Source organism: Mustela lutreola, chromosome 13 (genome assembly GCF_030435805.1).
Source record: "Mustela lutreola isolate mMusLut2 chromosome 13, mMusLut2.pri, whole genome shotgun sequence".
Taxonomy (NCBI): domain Eukaryota; kingdom Metazoa; phylum Chordata; class Mammalia; order Carnivora; family Mustelidae; genus Mustela; species Mustela lutreola.
In genome coordinates this window covers 63745709-63762733 of record NC_081302.1, presented here as the reverse complement: position 1 = coordinate 63762733, position 17025 = coordinate 63745709, and the positions used below count along the sequence as shown (strand labels likewise).

Here is a 17025-nt window from a genome sequence, read left to right as displayed (position 1 = left end):
CAAATTCCAAACCAAACAAAGGGAGCTAACTTGAAATCCATTCAATTTCCTGGAAGGTAACCAAGCAGCCCTGATTTGAGAGGACAATGCAGATTTTCCATTGTCAGGGATAAACTACAAATATGTTGTGCCACCATAGTGGCTCATGTCTTCATGAATAAAGAATGCTTTGAAAGAACATGGCTCAGACAAAGCAAGAACAAGATGAACATATTTACTCACACACCAGAAATATTTGATGTTAATACAAGTAAATCAACAGTTAAACTTTACAAACCGGTAATATAAGTGAGGTCTAGGTCAAATCCATCCTTCCTGTACCGCCGTTTGTTTCCTGAAACCTGAGAGTTGAAAACAAATCATTAACTTATTAGATGAAAAATCATCATAAAAATAAAGATTATTATATAGTTATCTAAAACTCTTGTCATTATTTCCTGAAGCAAACATATTCTGAATCATAAACATATTTTGCCTGCTTACCATCCTTCTGGCCAGCTGTTCAAGATGTCTCTTTTGATGAGCCAGATGAAAAAGTCTTACAAGAATGACAAGTCGTAGAGGTCGAAAGAAAATAGTCAATCTAACGGTAAAGAGATTCATTTTTGCTTTAGAAATAGGATTTTGTCAATATGGATCAAGCCTAGAGCTGTAGTTCTTAACCAGGGGTGATTTTGCACACACACCCCCCTAACCAAGTCTCCTAACCACCCCCCTATAGGATACTTGGCCATGTCTGGGGATATTTTTGGTTGTCACACTGTATGAGGGCATGCTACTTGTAGGTAGTGGGTAGAAGCCAGGAATGCTACTAAACACCAATGCACAGGACAGCCCTTATAACAAAAGAACTCTGGTCCAAAGTACCCATAGTGCAGAGGTTGAGAAACTCTGGGGGAGAAAAATAGTTATATGATAGACTTAGAATTTGCGGATTGAACTTTTGTGATTTAAGATGAGCATTTCCCCATCATTTTCACATCAAAACTTTCTTCTGTCAAAATGGTTCTTGTTCACCTGTGTATTTCCCATCAGTAATGAGGCTCACTACAGCTGCTAACCCATTATCAGGCAGGCAGCAGATCAAGATATTTCCCAAGTGTGCTAGCTGGTAGCTCTCCTACCACCAGAAAAAAACATGATGGCAGAGAACTGGATGGTTTGAATATGTGCTTCTTTAACTTGAGTGTGCATATGATTCAGTAGGTCTGGAGTAGGACCTGAGGTGGTTGGTTTTCCTCTTGCATTTATAGCAAGTTCTTTGGTGATACTGAGGTTGCCAGTCAGAGGACCATACTGGATCTAGTTATTTTAAAACAACTCCAAAAGCCTATGATAGACATCACATTTTATTGGGACATGAATTGAATCCTAAGCTGTTGGGCTACAGAAAGGATCAAGATGTTGGGACTAATGAGTGAGCCACCCTACATCTATATCTCAATATACATGTTCTTTTTCTTCATTTCTACTGTAGCAAGAGGAAAAGCAGGGGAGAGGGGGACATTTTCAGTCTCTCATACACATTTTAGTTCCCTGATACCTAAACAGTTCTAATGTTGCCTCGGCTTTCTTCATTTTAGCTTTACTGCAAAATTCCACTACCATGATTTTACCTATGTCACCTTGCTTTCTGTTCCATTTGTTCTTTCTGAGAGAAATCTTGGGAGTCACCCAAATTTTGGATATGTTCAAACTAGTGCTCTCTTGGTTACAGGAAAAACCCAGGGATTTCATGTGTAAGGAACTTGTAATTGAAGCTCAATGGGAATTCAGTGGGAATTTCTTTTTTAAATTTAAGTTCAACTAGCCAAGATATAATACATCATTAGTTTTTGATGCAATGTTCAAGGATTCATTAGTTGCCTAAAATACCCAGTGCTCATCACATCACATGCCCTCCTTAATGCCCATTGGGAGTATCACAATGCCTGGCTTCAAGCTGTATTACAAAGTTGTGATCATCAAGACAGCATGGTACTAACACAAAAATAGACACATAGATCAATGGAATAGAAAGCCCAAAAATGGACCCTTAAGGGCACCTGTGTGGCTCAGTGGGTTAAGCTGCTGCCTTTGGCTCAGGTCATGATCTCAGGGTCCTGGGACCAAGTCCCGCATCTGGCTCTCTGCTCAGCAGGGAGCCTGCTTCCCCCCCCCTCTCTCTGCCTGCCACTCTGTCTACTTGTGATCTTTGTCTGTCAAATAAATAAATAAAATCTTTTTTTTTAATGGACCCTTAACTCTAGGATCAACCAATTTTTGAAAAAGCAGGAAAGAATCTCCAATGGGAAAGAAACATCTTTTCAATAAATGGTACTAGGAAAGTTGGACAGCCACATGCAGAATGAAACTGAATCATTTCCTTACACCATACACAAAGATAAATTCAAAATGGATGAAAGACATAAATGTGAGATAGGAATCCATCAAAATCCTAGAGGAGAACAAAGGCAATAACCTCTTAAACCTCAGTGGGAATTTCAAAATGTAGAGAAGCTCAAGTGAGTACAAGAGGCAAAGTCCCAACTTTCTTCTTTGGAGGCTCCATGTTCTTTATTCAGCTAAAGGTACTTAATCTGCATACCCTTCACTCTTCCCTAAATACAACCATCTTTTAGTTTCTAAGTATGTGGAAATTTGTCTAAATATGCATTTTTGGTAGCTTGTTTCAGGATCAGCACATTCAGACTTCAAAAGATTATACAAAAGGAAAAATACAGAAAAAGACCCCCGCCCCCAAAAAAGAAAAGAAATTAAACTTTAAGAGAAATAAACATAAATATCTTACCTGGGGGTAGTTTGAAGAGACTTAAAGTCAAAAAACATATAAATAATATCAATCAATAGAGTCATTACAATAATGACAGCATCCAAAAAGTTAAGTGCATCAGAAAAATAGTATTTTATCCTGTAGTATAAAACAGAAAATATTAATGTGTGCTGTCCCAAAGAAATAAAGATATTTTAAAAACAAATTATTTGACTTATTCCATTAACAATTCTAGTTTAATGGATTCTTTAAAATGCATACTAGACTAAATTAAGGAGGAAAACATCCAAATTGTATCTTATTTTATAAATACAAGTGACAAAAGCATTAATATGGCAACTTAAGTATGGTAAGAGATAGAACCAAACCATTGAATAAGAGGCAAGCAATACCTTCACGCATTGGGTGAGAAAGGTGGGCTGTTTACTGAGCAACAGAAGCTAAATGTGTCACAGCCTTAGAGCAAGTGGGCTGTGAGGATTGTGCAGTCCAGTAATTTGGTTTGCAAACTCTGGCTTTGTGCCTACAGTAGAATCCCTGTAGGCTGGGATTTCCCCTGTAAAAGTTGAACTTCTAACCACTTTGCCTTTCTCCCCAACACTGGCTCCTTTAGCCAGGAGCACTGGTGCTCCAAGGAACTCTTCTTTGAATTCAGGGGTAGCTCCTCTAAGGCTCTGAATAACCTAGGGGTAAAAACTGTCCTTGATTCTGAAGTAGGAGGATAGAAGTTCAGCAGAAGAGGAGACAAGTAGCCTTCTGAAATGCTCTACATGAAATGAGACTGGGGAATTAGTCCCTGACTCTCACTGTTAACATCTTCCAGGGCTTGGCCCGCTTCGTTCACCTTTTCATAAATCCAGCAAGCAAAGAAAATCAGCTGCTGCCTGACCACCAAGCTTTACTGATGGGATGAGCATGCCACAGATCTCTTAATGTACTTCAACATAAATATTCTTTCAACCCGAGGTAGGTGATTGTTCATGACCTATTATCTAGTATTGATACACTGTCAGATTTTATTTAGATTCAACTCTTGTTGAGATTTATATTCATAGCTCACACACATTTTCCTCTTAATAATGTGCACACAGAGACACAATAGTTGCCTGGACCCACTTTGCAATCTCTTTAATCTTTACCTGTTGAAGGATCTACAACATATTGTTGGAAACTAGAGTGCCAGCTGCAACAATAATACTAAAGCCCAATCCAGGAGAAATTAGAATTTGGATTGTTTTCTTGTTGACCATTCCTCCAAGGGGAATAGTTTTTCTTTTCTTTTTACATTTCTTTTTCTTAGTTATTGATCTAGTGTTCCATGATTCATTATTTGCATATAACATCCAGTGTTCATTGCAATATATGCCCTCCTTAATACCCATCATCAGACTAAAACAACCCTAACCTCCTCCCTCTGAAACCCTCAGTTTGTTTCCCAGAGTCCATAGTCTTTCATTGCTCATCTCCTGCTCTGATTCCACCCCCTTCATTTTTCCTTCCTTCTCCTAATGTCCTCCATGCTATTCCTTATGTTCCACATATAAGGAAAACTATAACATAATTGTCTTTCTCTGCTCGACTTATTTCACTTAGCATAATCCGTTCCAGTTCCATCCATGTCAATCCATGTATACAATGGAATATTACTCGGCCATAAGAAAGGATTAATACCCATCATTTGCATTGAGGAGAAATACTTTGATAAAGAGGGACACATTTGTTGGGTTGCCTTGGTAATTATTTTGGGATGTTGCTCATAGCAGTACAAAATAGCTTCACATGCTTTTAAACAATTAATCAAACTTACCCTTCTACATATGCTCGAAGAAGAACATCCATCAAAAAAAATAAAGCAATAGCTAAAGAAATTGAATGATATTCCAAAGGAATATATGTTGTGCTATTAGCGACAATCAGGTCTGTAATGATGAGAGACAGATCCACAAAGACGAGCATAATTCCAAATATTCTACAACAGAGAAACAGAATAAAGATAAAGTGTTTTTTACTCTTAAACTTAGACTACATTTAGGCCAATGATATATACCAAAATGTCACTTGGGATTAAATTGTCCACTGGTACAGAATACTGTGTTGCCTTAGAATCTCAAAACAATTACTAAGTTTTTACCCAATGGAAGCAATTGTTAGAGATTTAAAATTCCCATACCAACATTTCATGTTATCATGCCCTTTTACAAAGGACACATCAGATTAATGCTTCAAGATAGCACAGGCAACCTGAATTAAAATTACATGTCTCAACGTGTAAAGTCAGCTTAAATGCGAAATTTTTTTAAGGGGCTTCTACCAATATCTCATAATAGATAGAATCTCATTTGTATTGCTAACTTTCACAAATTTAGCAATAAAAACCAAGTGAGAGCATGACTAACATGCCCTTAAAAGTCCACTTTGACTAGTAAGAGATTTTATCAGTGAGATTATATATTAATAGATGCTTCTAGCACAGTGCTGGGCACATGGGAAGGAATTCAGTTCCATAAATACATACATGATTGAACTCTAAAGTACTTCCTAAATCTTGCTTTCATATATTCTAAACACATTCTTCATAAGCTGATTACACTACTTGTATAATCTATGAAGATAAATGTATTAATCCTCAAAATACTTTTTTATAATTCCAATGCAAATTAAAATATTATAAATTTTTAATAATTTTTGTACTATATGGTGACTAACTGAACATAATAAAAATTAAAAATAAATTTTAATTTTAAATACATTTAAAAGAAAGCAAGTATTTTGCATGACTCTATATAGTGGCCGGAAATCTTAGAGTCACATAGAGAAGTCCAAGTAGAATGTTTCCAGAATTAGGAGTACTTCTAGACAAATAAAGTGTTTAATACAAACACTTGGATTTTAAAAAGCATCCTTCATTAATTTACTTTTACAGGTAGAAAAAATATACTAATATGTTATTATCAGGCTTAGATACCATTTCTTTGCAATTCTTAATGTTCAGCTTAAACTAAAATTTCAAGACAAATTACATTAAATGAGGCACAAGGACTTTTTAGCAACATATTGACAGTGAAAATGTGCCCCCCTGAGGTACTTTATTATTAAAAATATTTAATGCTAAGTCAAGCAGAGAGAGTCAATTATCCTATGGTTTCACTTATTTGCGGAGCATAACAAATAACATGGAGAACATGGGGAGATGGAGAGGAGAAGGGAGTTGAGGGAAATTGGAAGGGGTGGTGAACCATGAGAGACTATGGACTCTGAAAAAGCAACCTGAGGGTTTTGAAGGGGCAGGGGGTGGGAGGTTGGGGGAGCCTGGTGGCAGGTATTAAGGAGGGCACGTATTGCATGGAGCACTGGGTGTGATGCAAAACAGTGAATATTGTTATGTTGAAAAGAAATTAAAAAACAAATTTAACGATATGTGTAATTATCTCCTTTTCTAGGGTTTCACATACCTGAACGTGAGTGATGATACCAGTGAGTACAAAATTCTACTAATAATGCTGCTGCAAAAAGAAGTAGAAATTAAATTCCAGAGTTTCAAGTTTATCACAGATTTCTTCTAATACATAATATAAATTTAGCCAATAACAAAGGACAATATAGTTTGAAAGTTCTTCCAAAGTTTCACAACAATCTTTACCAAGATTTTCAATGTTCTGTTTCATGATTTTAAAACTTTCATATGTAGAATAAATGCAAATAAAACTCAAAACTATGTTTAGTAATATTTCCATTGCCTGTAAAGCCCCAGTCCCAAATTTATGGTATTATTAAATTTGGGTTCATTAACTAAAGCAAGATAACATGGAGACAGAAAGGCAGGGTAGAAGAGATCAATGTTCCAACTCTCCCATTAATGAACTGTGGGATCCTGTGCAAGTCATCAAACCTTGACCAAATCTGTTTCCATAGCAGTAAAACAAAGCCCTTCAGTAAATGATACTCTTGTCTTATAATATTCATCTCTTGAAAAAAAAGACACACAGGAACACAACACTTAATCATTAATGAGAAACACATTGGAGTGGCAAGTGCACTTTGGAGATACAGAATTTTAGTAAGATACATTTCTTTTTTCTTATTTTTTTAACAATTTTATTTTTTTTATTTACATGACAGAGAGAGGGAGATCACAAGTAGGCAGAGAGGCAGGCAGAGAGATGGGAAAGCAGTTTCCCTGCTGAGCAGAGAGCCTGATGCGGGGCTCTATCCCAGGACCCTGAGATCATGACCTGAGCTGAAGGCAGAGGCTTAACACACTGATCCACTCAGGTGCCCCTGTAAGATACATTTCAAAGGAGAAACACCCTAGAGACTGGGATCCTTCCATTAACAGGAGGAGGAGAAGTCTGTTTGATGGAGCCTCCAGCTATGCCTGGAGACAAGGTGAGCAAGTTATTGCCCGGATGAAGTCTACAACACAGGACCCAAATTTCACCCCAAGTAGTATTAATGTGAAAACAGTTCTTACAGCCTGCACCCAAGATTAGACTGGCCAATGGAGTGAACAGATGAATAGAACTGGGTCCTGCTAAAATTCAGTACTGATGAATGCTATTAGGCTAACCTGAGATATAAGAGCTCCCCACTGCCTGAAAATTCTCCCTCCCCCCACTGCGGTCACCACCTCTGCCCAGGCTTAGGAAACTGAAGCTAATGTGGACACAAAACTGATTGGTCAAAAGAGGGTAATTGCCCTGAGGCTGCCATTTTCTTAAAACACACCCTTCTGATCACACACTGAGTGGATCTCTGGGTAGTGAGGAAATGTAACAGTATTTCAGAATTTACTTGACAAAGTGACAATACAGAACCCATGCCTGACAGAATCACAAGGCATGAAAGGGAGGCTTTAATTTCCCTATTTTTTTCTGGGAAGATGATGGAGTAAGAGGATCCTAAGTTTCCCTTGGACATTCCAATATAGTAGCCGTGTGTGTAACTAACCCAGAAAATGACCTGAAGACTGACAGAAGAGACCTTCCACAGGTCATCATAGAGAGGAGGCCACACTGAAAAGTGGAGGTGGGGTGGAGATACAGTGGGAAACAAAACTTCTGCTAAGACTAACTGCAAATAAGAGGGACCCCACAAACATGGAAAAGAGAGAGAAGGAGACTCCAGAGAAGTTACCCCAGACTTGGGGGACATGCAATGAGAATACAAGCCCCATAACATTTGGCTTTGAAAGCCAGTAGGGTTTAACTTTGTGAGTTTGTGCAACCAGCAGGACTTAATTCGGGGTACTTTAAAAATCAGTCGGCTTAGTTCTAAGAGAGCCAGAGGGCAATAGGAAACTGAGTCCCTGCCCTTAAGGAGCAAGAAAAACAAGCAATCCCATTGAGATAAGCATAGAAGCAGCAGTTTGAAAAGTATCTGGGGTATAGTGAAGGAGATTTATTTATTAATCTCAGAGTATGTGCTGGAGAGCAGTGATCTTTAGAATTCCCCAAGAACAAAAGAGCTGGTGGGACCATTTGCCCCCTCCCTAGCCTAGATAGCCTGGCACTTATAGGAACCAGTGAAAATACTTTACAGCTACCCTGCCAACAGCATGTCCCCTACCCTTGTATTCTCCTGTGGATCTGCCACATCCAACATGCCCAACTTAGAGGGGCTGCCTTCAAAATGACACCTGCCCTAAGGATGGAAGGTAAAGGGAAGATAACTACACACACTAGTTCTACTGTAGGCCCAACAGCTGAACCTTATAATTGGCAGTGCAGGGTGCCCTGTCAATCAATGCGTGTGCCACCCAAACAGATAGATAAGGGCAGGCATCTGATCAGATTGCCAGACCCATCTGTCAACAAGAACCTGCCAGGGGGCAGCACAGGGAGATAAAACAACAGTTTGGGGTCACTGTAGTTCTGGTAGATGGGTTGGAGGCTGGTATCTCGTTAGTCTGCAGGTCTCACCTACCAACCAAAGCCTCTCAGCAGCACAGGGAGAGTGCCCTGAGTTCAGTGTGACTGTAGCCCCAGCAAATGAGTTAAGGGCAGGCATCTTGTCTGACTGCTGATACCACCCAACTGCAAGTCCACGGCAGTCCCAGACTGGCCCCTTGACAGCAGAGTGACCTAAGCCAGCCTACAACAGGCAAATTGTAGCCAACAGGCCATTGTAGCCAACTGGACTGAAGGAAAGTGAGGCTTAGCCTACAGCAGTAGAGTACATGGAATCCACATAGGAGAAACCCCTGAAGCACCTGTTTCTGGTAAACAGGCACCACAGAACCTCTTCTTCATAAGGTTCCTACTTTCAAAGTCAGGAGACATAACTGACTTTCCTAATACATAGAAACAAACACAGGAAGTTACTTAAAGTGAGGAAACAGAAAAATGTGTCCTAAATGAAAGGACAGGAAAAAACAAGAGCAAAAGAGCTAAAATGAGACAGAGATAAGCAATATGCTTGATTTAAAAGAAAAAAAAACTCAAATTAATGGTCATAAAGATAATTTCTGGACTTAAAAAAAGAGTGGGGGACCTCAGGGAGACCTTCAAAAAAGAGCTATAAAATATAAGAAAGAACCAAACAGAGGTAAAGAACTCAATAACCAAAATTAAAAATATGCTAGAGGGAATAAATAGAGCATAGGAGGCAGAAGAATCAATCAGCAAGATGGAACATAGAGTAACAGAAAGCAATCAAGCTAAACAACAACACAGAAGAATAAAAATATGAAGAGGATAGGAACTCAGCAAAATCATCAAACATAATAACTTAACATTCACATTATAGAAATCCCAAAAGGGGAACAGAAAGAAAAGGGGGCAAAATTTGAAGAAATTGCAGATGACAACTTCCCAAATTTGGGGATGGAAACAGACATCTAGATACAGGAGACACAGGGAGCCCCCAATAAAGTCAATACATAGAGGTCCACACCAAGATACATAACAATTAAAAAGGTAGAAGGTAGTGGTAAAGAGATTTTATCTTAAAGCAGCAAGTGAAAAATAAAGCAGTTACATAAAAGGGAAACCCCATAAGTCTATCAGCTGATTTTTCAGCTGAAACTCTGAGGCCAGAAGTGGCATAATATATTCAAAGTGCTGAGAAGAAAAAACCTGCCCTTAAGAGCACTCTACTCAGCAAGGCTCTCTTTCAGGATAGAAGGAGAAATGAATAGTTCTTCCAAAAAAAAAAAAAAAAGTGAAAGGAGTTCATTGCTACTATACCAGTCTTACAAGAAACATTAAAGGAAATTCTTTTTGTGGAAAGAAAAGGCCATTATCAAGAATTAGAAAATCATGAAAGGAAAATATTTCACATATAATTACAAACATAATAAGTAGTAAATTAGTTATAAAGCCAGTATAGAGGTAAAGCAAAATGCAATAAAATCAATTGCACCTATAAAAATCAGTCAAGGGATTCATAAAATAAAAGGATATAAAGTCTGACATCACATACATAACATGTGGTGGGAGGTGTAAAAATATAGTGCTTTTAGAAAGGGTTCAAATTTGGGCGCCTGGGTGGCTCAGTGGGTTAAGCCACTGCCTTCGGCTCAGGTCAAGATCTCAGGGTCCTGGGATCGAGTCCCGCATCGGGCTCTCTGCTCAGCAAGGAGCCTGCTTCCTCCTCTCTCTCTCTCTGCCTGCCTCTCTGCCTACTTGTGATCTCTCTCTGTCAAATGAATAAATAAAATCTTAAAAAAAAAAAAAAAGAAAGGGTTCAAATTTAAGCTACCATCAATTTAATATAGACTGCCATATGCAAAAGATGTTAGACATGAACCTAATGATAACCACAAATCAAAAACCTGTAATTATGCAAAAAAATAAAGAGAAAGGAATCCAAGCATATCACTTTATGAACCATTAAGCCACAACTGAAGAAAGCAAGAGAAGAACTACAAAAATAACTACAAAGCAAGTAACAAAGGGGCACCTGGGTGTTTCAGTCAATTAAGCATCTGCCTTCTGCTCGGGTCATGATCTCAGGGTCCTGAGATCAAGCCCCACATCTGGCTCTCTGCTCAGAGGGGAGTCTGCTTATCCCTCTCCCCTGGCACTGCTCATGCTCTCTCTCACTTCCTCTCTCTATCTCTCTCAAATAAATAAAATCTAAAAAGAATAAAAAGTAAAACAAGTAACAAAATGGCAGTAAGTACATGCCTATTTATAATTACTTAGAAGGCAAACGGACTACCTGCTCTAATAAAAACACACAGGGTGACTGAATGGATAAGCACAAGACCTATCTGTAAATGGTGCCTACAAGAGACTCATTTCAGATCTAAAGACATGTAGATTGAAAGTGAGAGGATGGAAAAACATTTACTATGCAAATGGAAGCAAAAGTCCAGGATAGCAATACTTAAATCAGAAAAACAGATTTTAAACAAAGACTGTAACAAGAGACAGAGACATAAACATAAAGGGAACAAACCAACAAGAAGGCATAATTGTATGCATCCAAATATAACCAATTAGGTGCTCAACCTAGGAGCACCTAAATCCATAAAGCAACTATTAACAGACATAAAGTAAGAAATTGAGAGTAATAACATAATAGTAGGAGACTTTAACATCCCACTTACATCAATGGATAGATCATCCAGACAGAAAATTAACAAGGTAACAGTAGTTTTAAATCACCCATTGGACTAGAGGGACCTAACACATAGATCCAGAACATTCCATCCTAGAACAGCAGCATACATATTATTTTTGGAACATTCGCCAGAATAGATCACATGTTAGGCCAGAAATCAAATCTCAAAGGATTCAAAAGGATTGAAATCATATCATGCATCTTTTCCAACCACATAGTACAAAACCAGAAATCAATCACAAGAAAAAAATTTCTTTTAATTTTTTAATTTAAAACCCCAATGTTTATAGCAGCAATGGCCATGGACGCCAAACTGTGGAAAGAACCAAGATGCCCCTCAATGGATGAATGGATAAGAAAGATGTGGTCCATAAACACTATGGAGTATTATGCCTCCATCAGAAAGGACGAATACCCAACTTTTTGTAGCAACATGGATGGGACTCGAAGAGATTATGCTGAGTGAAATAAGTCAAGCAGAGAGAGTCAATTATCATATGGTTTCACTTATTTGTGGAGCATAACAAATAGCATGGAGGACATGGGGAGTTAGAGAGAAGAAGGGAGTTGGGGGAAATTGGAAGGGGAGGTGAACCATGAGAGACTATGGACTCTAAAAAACAATCTGAGGGGTTTGAATTGGCGGGTGGGTGAGAGGTTGGGGTACCAGGTGGTGGGTATTATAGAGGGCACGGATTGCATGGAGCACTAGGTGTGGTGAAAAAATAATGAATACCGTTATGCCGAAAATAAATAAAAAATATGCTGAGTGAAATAAGTCAAGCAGAGAGAGTCAATTATCATATGGTTTCACTTATTTGTGGAGCATAACAAATATCATGGAGGACAAGGGGTGTTAGGAGAAGGGAGTTGGGGTAAATTGGAAGGGGAGGTGAATCACGAGAGACTATGGACTCTGAAAAACAATCTGAGGGGTTTGAAGTGGCGGGGGGGGTGGAGGTTAGGGTACCAGGTGGTGGGTATTATAGAGGGTATGGATTGCATGGAGCACTGGGTGTGGTAAAAAAATAATGAATACTGTTTTTCTGAAAATAAATAAATTGAAAAAATTTTTTAAAAAGTAAATTAAAAATTTAAAAAAATTTAATCAAATTTTAAAATTTAAAACTAAATAACTTGCTACTAAACAATGAATGAGTCAACCAAGAAATAAAAGAGGAATTAAAAAATACATGAAGACAAATGAAAATGAAACACAATGGTCCAAAATCTTTGGGATGCATCAAAAGCTGTTCTAATATGAAAGATTATATCAATACAGGCCTACCTCAATTAGCAAGAAATACCTCAGATAAACAACCTAACCTTACACCTAAAGGAGCTGGAAAAAGGACAAAACCAAAGGCAGCAGAAGGAAGGAAACAATAAAGGTTAGAGTAGAAATAAGTGAAATGGAGACTTAAAAACAATAGAACAGATTAATGAAACCAGGAGCTTGTTCTTTGAAAGGATCAAGAAGATTGATGAGCCTTTAGCCAAACTCAAAAAGAAAGAGCTAGAGTGAGAGTGAAAGAGGACATGGCAGTGAGTACACACAAATAAATACATTCAGAAATGAAGGAAGGGAGATACAACTCCACAAAATTACAAATGTTTATAAGAAAATCTCATGAAAAATGATATGTGAACAAATTGGACAACGTAGAAGAAATGGATAAATCCTAGAAATAGAACCTCTCAAAACTGAATCAGGAAGACATAGAAAATTTGAACAGGCCAATTACTAGCATGAAATTGATTAAGTCATTGAAAATACTCCTGATAAAACTCCAGGACCAGGTGGATTCACAGATGAATTCCATTAAACATTTAAAGAACAGTTAATAACTATTCTTCCCAAGTTATTCCAAAAATAGAAGAGGAAGAAAAGCTTCCAAATTCCTTCTATGAGGCCACCATTACCCTGATACCAAAACCAGATAGACACTACAAAAAAGAATTACTGGCCAATATCACTGAAGACCATAGATCCAAAATCCTCAATATGCTAACAGACCAAATCCAACAATAGATTAAAAAGAACTTGCCATCAAAACCAAGCAGGCTTTATTTCAAGGATTCAGGAGTGATTCAATATTTCAAGTCAATCAGTGTGATACAACACCAGGGAAAGGATGATACATATATGATCATTTCAATCAATGCAGAAAAGACACTGGACAAATATAGCATCCATTCATGATAAAAACTCAACAAAACAGGTTTAGATGAAATATCCATCCATATAATAAAGGCCATATATGCAAACCCACAACTAATACTATATTTAATGGTGAAAGACTGGGAGAATTCCCCCTGTCAGGAACAAGAAAAGGATGTCTATTCTCACCACTTTTATTCACCATAGTGCTCAAAGTCCTAGCCATAGCAATCAGACAAGAAAAAGAAATAAAAGCCATCTAAATTGGTAAGGAGAAAGTTAGTCTCTATATGCAGGTAATCCAATATTATATATAGAAAGCCTTAAAGACTATACCAAAAACTCCTAGAACTGATAAATGAAGTCATTAAAGCCCCAGAATACCAAATTAACATATAGAAATTTGTTGCATGTCTAAGCACTAATAAAGTAGCAGGAAAGTTAAGAAAACAATCCCATTTACAACTGCACCAAAAGGAGTAAAATACCTAGGAATAAGCTTAACCAAGGAGAAGGAAGAATATACTCTGAAAACTTTCAAACATTGATTAAAGTAGTTGAAGATGACACAAACAAAGGGAAAGATATTCCATGCTTGTGGTTTGGGAAAACAAATATTATTAAAATAGACATACTACCCAAAGCAATCTATACATTTAATGCAATCCCTATCAAAATATCAAAAGCATTTTTCATAGAATTAGAACAAAGCATCCTAAACTGTTGTATGGAACCACAAGAGAACTCAAATGACTTAAGCAATCTTGCAAAGGACAGCAAAGTGGAACATATTACAATCCCAGATTTCAAGATATACTACAAAGTTATAGTAATCACAACAGTATAGTACTGGCACAAAAACAGAGATATAGACAAAAGGAACATATTAGAGAGCCCAGAAATAAACCCAGGCTTTTGAGGTCAAATAATCTACAGCAAAGGAGACTAGAATATACAATGGGGAAAAAGATTGTCTCTTTAACAAATGATGTTGGGAAAACTGGACAGCTACATGAAAAGGAGGGAAACTGGGTCACTTTCTTACACCATACACACAAATAAACTTGCAGTAGATTAACGACGTAAATGTGAGACCTCAGCCATAAAAGCTATAGAAGAAAATATAGGCAGTAATTTCTTTGCCCTCAACCATAGCAACATTTTCCAGGATATATCTCCTAAGGTAAGGGAAACAAAAGCAAAATTAAATTATTGGGATGATAACAGAATAAAAAGCTTTTGCAAAATGAAGGAAGCAAACAAACAAAAAGACAATCTGCTAACTGGGAGAGGTTATTTGCAAATGACATATATGTTAAAGGATTATCCAAAATATGTAAAAACAAATACAACTCAACATTAAAAACCAAAAAAACATCCAATTTGAAAATGAGCAGATGAACAGACATTTCTCCAAAAAAGACCTACAGATGGCCAACAGACACAGGAAAATATCCTCAACATCAGACATTATTAGGGAAATGTAAATCAAAACTACAATGGGATATCTTCTCACATCTGTCAGAATTGCTAAAATCAACAACACAAGAAATGACAGTTGTTAGCGAGGGTGGGGAGAAAAAGGAACCCTGAACACGATCGGTGACAATACCAACTGGTACAGTCGCTGTGGAAAACAGATGGAAGTTCTTCAAAAAATTAAAAATAGAATTACCATATGAACCAGTAATTTCACAACTGGGTATTTGAAAAACATGAATTCCAATGATATATGCATTGCTATGTTCATTAAAGCATTATTCGCAGTAGCCAATTTATGAAAGCAGCCCAAGTGTTCATTGATAAATGGATGGCTAAAGAAGAGGTGGTATATATACATACAATGGAATATTATTCAGACATAAAAAATGAAATTTTGCCATTTGCAACAACATATACAGATCTAGAGAATATAATGTTGAGTAAAATAAGTCAGAGAAAGACAAATACTGTATGAGATCATTCATTTGTGGATGTTAAGAAGCAAAACAAACAGATAAGGAAATAAAAAGACAAAAATCAGACTCTTAGATATAGAGAACTAATTGACGGTTACCATAGGAGAAGTAGGTGGGCATAGGTAAAATAGGTGAAGAGGATTAAAGAGTACATTTAACATAATAAGCTCTGAGTAATGTATAAAATTGCTGAATCACTGTATTGTACACCTGAAACTATTAAACACTGCACGTTAATTATACTAGAATTTTTTTAAAAGAAGTTGTTCCTGTAGCAGTTATTGATAAGATACAAGGATATCCACATCTCACCACACCATAACAGCTGCAAACTTTCCTAGGTTCCTTAAGCTCTTGGTATCCATTTATCCTTTGCATGGCTCAAGAGCTTAAGCACCTTTATAGATTTGTAAGAACAGAAGCCCATTGGGATTGGTCTTCAAAGGAAAGAGAAGCATTTGAAGAAGCCAAGGTGGCTGTTACACAGATCCAAGACTTAAGCGTTCATGTACAGGGGCAGCCACTTGACTGGATGGAGTCAGTTACCTAGAAAGGTTTTGATGGAATTTATGGCAATGGCAAGGGTACAAATGCATACTGTAAGGCTTCTGGTCACTGTTATGGAAAGGAACTGAAGCATGATAATGCATTTTAGAACAACTGTGGGCTAATTACCATGCCTTACGGCAAGTAGAAGACATGGCTAACAGGATCCCAGTGACCATTTGCACTCAGCATCCTATAGCAGCATGGCTAAAGGATACATTCCAAGAGCCCAAGTCAGATATTGCCCAAATCCAGACTGCAGCTAAATGGCATGCCTACTTGCAACAACACAGTACCTTGACAAATAGCCCTCTTAGTGTGGAGCCACACTCCATTCTTGGCCTGTTGACTCATGTCACCTCTGAAGGAAAGCCATTAACTGAGGTTGCAAAGCCACCACAGTTGCCATTCTTTACAGTTACCAATCCCTGATCATGCCTGTAGAGTCAGCAAGGGTCAGCAAGGTGTGACCTCTGCACCTGGACAGCTACTGCCATCCAACCCTCAACTGAAACTATCTAATGGACTCTGGTGCCAAACATAGAAGTCAATGGGCTGAACTGCAAACAACATAAGCGCTTCATGAGCCCAATTCCATTGTTCTATGCACAGAATCTGGGAAATCTATAAGGGACCAACCATATGATTTCTTCAATGGAAGGCACAGGACTAGATGGTGACAGGGCACCCATGCTGGGGAATCAACATGTGGAACTCCAGTGCATACAAGGTATGAACACTACTGTTTACCATGTAGATGCACACACTGCACACACCCCACCTGGTAATCAACAGAATGATGAGTTGGGCCACATCTGCCTCCTAGAAGACTTGCCAAAAGAAGACAATGCCACCTAGCTATACAACATAGGAAATTGAGGACAACAGACCTTGTGGGCAGTTGTTAAGAACTGGGACTTACCACTGCATTACCAAGACACTGTAACCATCTACCGACAAAGCCCAACCTGTGCCCAGGAACAACCATGACCTTTGTCAAGAGACACATACAGGTAGTGGGG

The 17025-nt window shown here is 37.9% G+C and overlaps 1 protein-coding gene across 1 annotated transcript in view; it reads right to left on the bottom strand.

The window, feature by feature from the left end:
* The window catches only part of LOC131814151 (phosphatidylinositol 3,4,5-trisphosphate 3-phosphatase TPTE2-like), a 113163-nt gene that overhangs the window by 46084 nt on the left and 50054 nt on the right, over nucleotides 1–17025 (bottom strand). The window contains exons 15-19 of the mRNA XM_059144888.1: nucleotides 6226–6276; nucleotides 4581–4742; nucleotides 2792–2911; nucleotides 484–583; nucleotides 278–341 (exon numbers count right to left, since the gene is read on the bottom strand). Coding sequence (XP_059000871.1) covers nucleotides 278–341; nucleotides 484–583; nucleotides 2792–2911; nucleotides 4581–4742; nucleotides 6226–6276 — 497 coding nt within the window. The remainder of the gene's footprint in view (nucleotides 1–277; nucleotides 342–483; nucleotides 584–2791; nucleotides 2912–4580; nucleotides 4743–6225; nucleotides 6277–17025) is intronic.